The following is a 3823-nucleotide window of genomic DNA, read 5'->3' as shown; positions in this document are numbered from 1 at the left end:
TATGCACCATCCCACAGACAGGATAGCACATACCACGGTCTTTGATATACCAGTCATGGTGCACTGGCTGGAGCGAGAAATAGCCCAATGGGCCCACCTACTGAGATTGATCTCAGACTGACCACATATCAAGCGAGTGGTTTACCACTGGGCTACGTTTCGCCCCGAGGTTGTTGGATTACATCACATCCTTTCACCACTCTTGGAGAGTATTCCATAAAAACACAAAATGGCAGATAGGAAACAAATTGCCTGTTTTGTTCTAGGAGATCTCAGCGAAGTCAAACTTTGTCACTGTAATGGGTTTTTTTCATGATCTGTGTTTGGACAATGTGTGGGGCCAATCTAACGGTAATTAAAGGTAGAAGAGTAATTTATCACAGTTGTTGACAATGTGGTTCGAACTTTAGTTACTGTCATCAGCTGTATCCTTCAAACTTTTAACTTCATCACCATCCAATTCTTTCAGCTCTTTATCGTCAAATTTACCATCATCGTTTAAGCACAATTTCTTGTCATCCTCTCTTACAACAAAAACACTTCCAATGCTTTCCGCTGATGAAGTCTGTGATTTGGGGCGGGCAAACTTTTTGAGAATATCTTCCCGAGTAATGTTTGTAAAAGTCTTCAAATTGTGGTTCTCGCTAGTACTACTTTCTAAACGACAACTGACGCTACACGAATCAACCTGTGACGATTTCTCAATAAAGATCTTGTTCTGCTGGATAACGTATTGTTCATAAATGTCCTCCTCTTCGTCGAAATCATCCAGAAACTTCGATCCAGGCTTGATATATTCCGCCTTGTGGTGACGAAGGCGATGGATTTTCAGATTTCCCGACTGACCGAAACTTTTCCAGCAAATGTTACAGGTGTAGACTTCCTCCTTGGTGTGGATGGTTCGGACGTGGCGGTATAGGCTCTTTGAAGAGGAAAAGTCTTTGTCACACATCCTGCACTTGAAGGTCTTCTTGCCCTTGTCTTCGTGCAGCTTCACGTGCTCACGCAGGTAACTCTTGTCGACAAACCCCCGATCACAAATCGTACACTTGAATGGCCGTTCTCCTGAAAGCAACAGGAAAAAAAACAAATATATATTTTAGACCTTGCCAGACAGGGACTGGAACGTTTGTTTATTGAACAACTCAAAACAATGGCTATTTGGAAAGATGTAGTATTATACTTATAGATTATAACCTGGACCTCTGCATATAACTAAAATCTTAAAAGACATTGCTAAAGTCTGGAGTTTGGACTTAAAGTTTAACTGCTTGATTGACTGACTGACTGTCTGGATTGCTGGCTGAATGATTGCCTGCCTGCCTGGCTAAGTGACTGACTGACTGACTGATGGACTGACTGACTGGCAGATGGACTGACTGACTGATTGACTGACTGACTGATGGACCGACCGACTGACTGACGGATTAACTGATTGATGTACTGACGGACTGACCGATTGATGTACTGATTGACTGACTGACTGATGGACCGACTGATAGATGTACTGACTGACTGACTGACTGATGTACTGACTGACTGACTGATGTACTGACTGACTGACTGATTGATGTACTGACTGACGGATTGACTGATAGATGTACTGACTGACCAACTGATTGATATACTGACTGACTGACTGATTGATTGATGTACTGACTGACTGACTGATTGATGTACTGACAGACTGACCAATTGATGTACTGACTGACTGACCGACTGATGGACTGACTGACTGGTAAATGTATTGACTGATTGACTGACTGATTGATGGACCGACTGACTGACTGGCGGATTGACTGATAGATGTACTGACTGACCGACTGATTGATGTACTGACTGACTGGCAGGTGTATTGACTGATTGACTGACTGACCCACTGATGGACTGATGGACCGACTGACTGACTGATTGATGTACTGACTGACCAATGGACTGACTAACTGAAGGACTGACTGACAGATGTACTGACGGATTAACTGATTGATGTACTGACTGACATATGGACTAACTGACTGACAGATGTACTAACTGACTAACTTGCCAACTGGCCAATTGATCAACAAACCAACCGACTTATTCATTCCCACAATGTAACATTACCTGTATGGTATCGCTGGTGAGCTGAAAGTTTGCCCAACTCGACGAAACCTTTCCCACAGATGTCGCACACAAACGGCTTGTCTGCGATGTGCACCCACTTGACATGTCTGATGAGATTGCGCGTGCTAACGAAGCCCGACCCACACACCTCGCACGTCCACAGCTTCTCCCTCTTCAAGCCTTCGTGTGATCGCAGGTGTCCAATCAGATCCGAATGCTGGATGTAACGCTTGTCGCACATGTGACATTTGAACGGGTAGTTACCTGTGTGACGACCCAGGTGGCGCTTGAGCGACGCGGCCTGGCCAAAAGACTCGCCGCAGAAACTACAGACATACGGTTTTTCGCCCGTGTGAGTTCGGAGGTGACGGTTCAGCGATTCCTTGACGGAAAAGCTTTTATTGCATACGGTACACGAAAATGGTTTCTCTCCAGTGTGGACTCGCTGATGAACGTTGACGGCACTCGACGATTTTAGTAATTTTCCACAGATGTGACACTGATATCTCTTTTTGTTATCATCTTCTTGTGGGCCATTTGGCAAGTCACAACATTTCTTTTCAGACTGAGTCTTTCCTTTTCTTTTCCTTTTTTTAATACTTTTATTTTTTGAATCTGGTGTATTTGTTTCACCTTCCAAACCCGTCGGTCGATTCCAGATTTTTACTTTAGAAGATTTTATCTGGTTTTTTGTTTCAGTTTTTCTAATTTTTGTATCTCCATCTTTTAATTTTCGAGTTTTCCTCAAGCAGTATTTTTTACTTGGGGTCTGATCTGAATGTTCTGAATTATTAAAATTTGATTCGTGATATTCAGCATCGAACTCATTAATTGTAACCCGATATGTACATGTCTCAATTCCTTCAACCAGTTCACATGATACAGGTGTCTGGTTATTTGAATTTTCTGAAACGCCAGAGTCCGATTCATCAAATTCTGTAGCTGACTGTTTATTTCCAATCTGACCTGTTGGTGCCTTTTCATTCTGTTTAACTTTCGTGGATACAGACATTTCAGTTTTTGCATGAGCTAAATGATTATCAGATTCTTTTTTCACATTATTTAACATATCATTACGTAGGAAATCCGAGACACTCGAATTGTCATGTTTGACAGATGTATTTGATTTTGTTTCATTACCATTTTCATTTCCACCATAGTTACAAGAATCTGAATATTTGGGTGTATTTGCGACGTAAGAAATATTCCCGTTAGTACCTGGAGAATTTAACTTCATACACAAAGGCCGGTTGAAATCTTTAGTGTATTCTGTCGTAGAGCTGTTCACGCATTCTCCAGTAGTTTTCAACACAGCAGAACAATGTGCCGTTTCAGTTTTAACTGGATCACTGACGTGTTCATTGGTCTTCAACATGTTTAGATTAATCACTGATCAGTGGTCGAGAATACTCACCTGATTACAGCTCATCTACTTTCACTTTTCAGTGTTTGACAAATGTTTAAGAAAGTCACTGGCCCTTACAGAAGCTTTGGCTAGTCCTCTATGTTTACAATATACAATGAATCCCCTCTAAACTGGACACCCTCGGGGTCGAGTAAAATATTCGGTTTTAAGAGGTATCCAGTTTAGAGATGTTAATTTTTGTAATAATTTTTCAAAAAGGACCATGAAAAATGTCCGGTTTTGGAGGAATTCCGGTTTACAGACGGTCCGGTTTTGAGAGGTTTCACTGTAGTAAAACAGTTAATAATTTCCACA

The 3823-nt window shown here is 41.7% G+C and overlaps 1 protein-coding gene across 1 annotated transcript in view; it reads right to left on the bottom strand.

Annotated features, from left to right (window-relative positions):
* Positions 1 to 3823, bottom strand: part of LOC121386329 (zinc finger protein 419-like) — a 4731-nt gene continuing 908 nt past the window's right edge. The window contains exons 2-3 of the mRNA XM_041517198.1: positions 2104 to 3823; positions 1 to 1065 (exon numbers count right to left, since the gene is read on the bottom strand). The exon at positions 2104 to 3823 is cut by the window's right edge and continues 536 nt beyond it. Coding sequence (XP_041373132.1) covers positions 407 to 1065; positions 2104 to 3478 — 2034 coding nt within the window. The 5' untranslated portion in view covers positions 3479 to 3823 and the 3' untranslated portion in view covers positions 1 to 406. The remainder of the gene's footprint in view (positions 1066 to 2103) is intronic.

The sequence above is a fragment of the Gigantopelta aegis genome, chromosome 12 (assembly GCF_016097555.1).
Source record: "Gigantopelta aegis isolate Gae_Host chromosome 12, Gae_host_genome, whole genome shotgun sequence".
Taxonomy (NCBI): domain Eukaryota; kingdom Metazoa; phylum Mollusca; class Gastropoda; order Neomphalida; family Peltospiridae; genus Gigantopelta; species Gigantopelta aegis.
The sequence above is the reverse complement of the archived record's forward strand: the minus strand, read 5'-3'. Positions and strand labels throughout refer to the sequence as shown.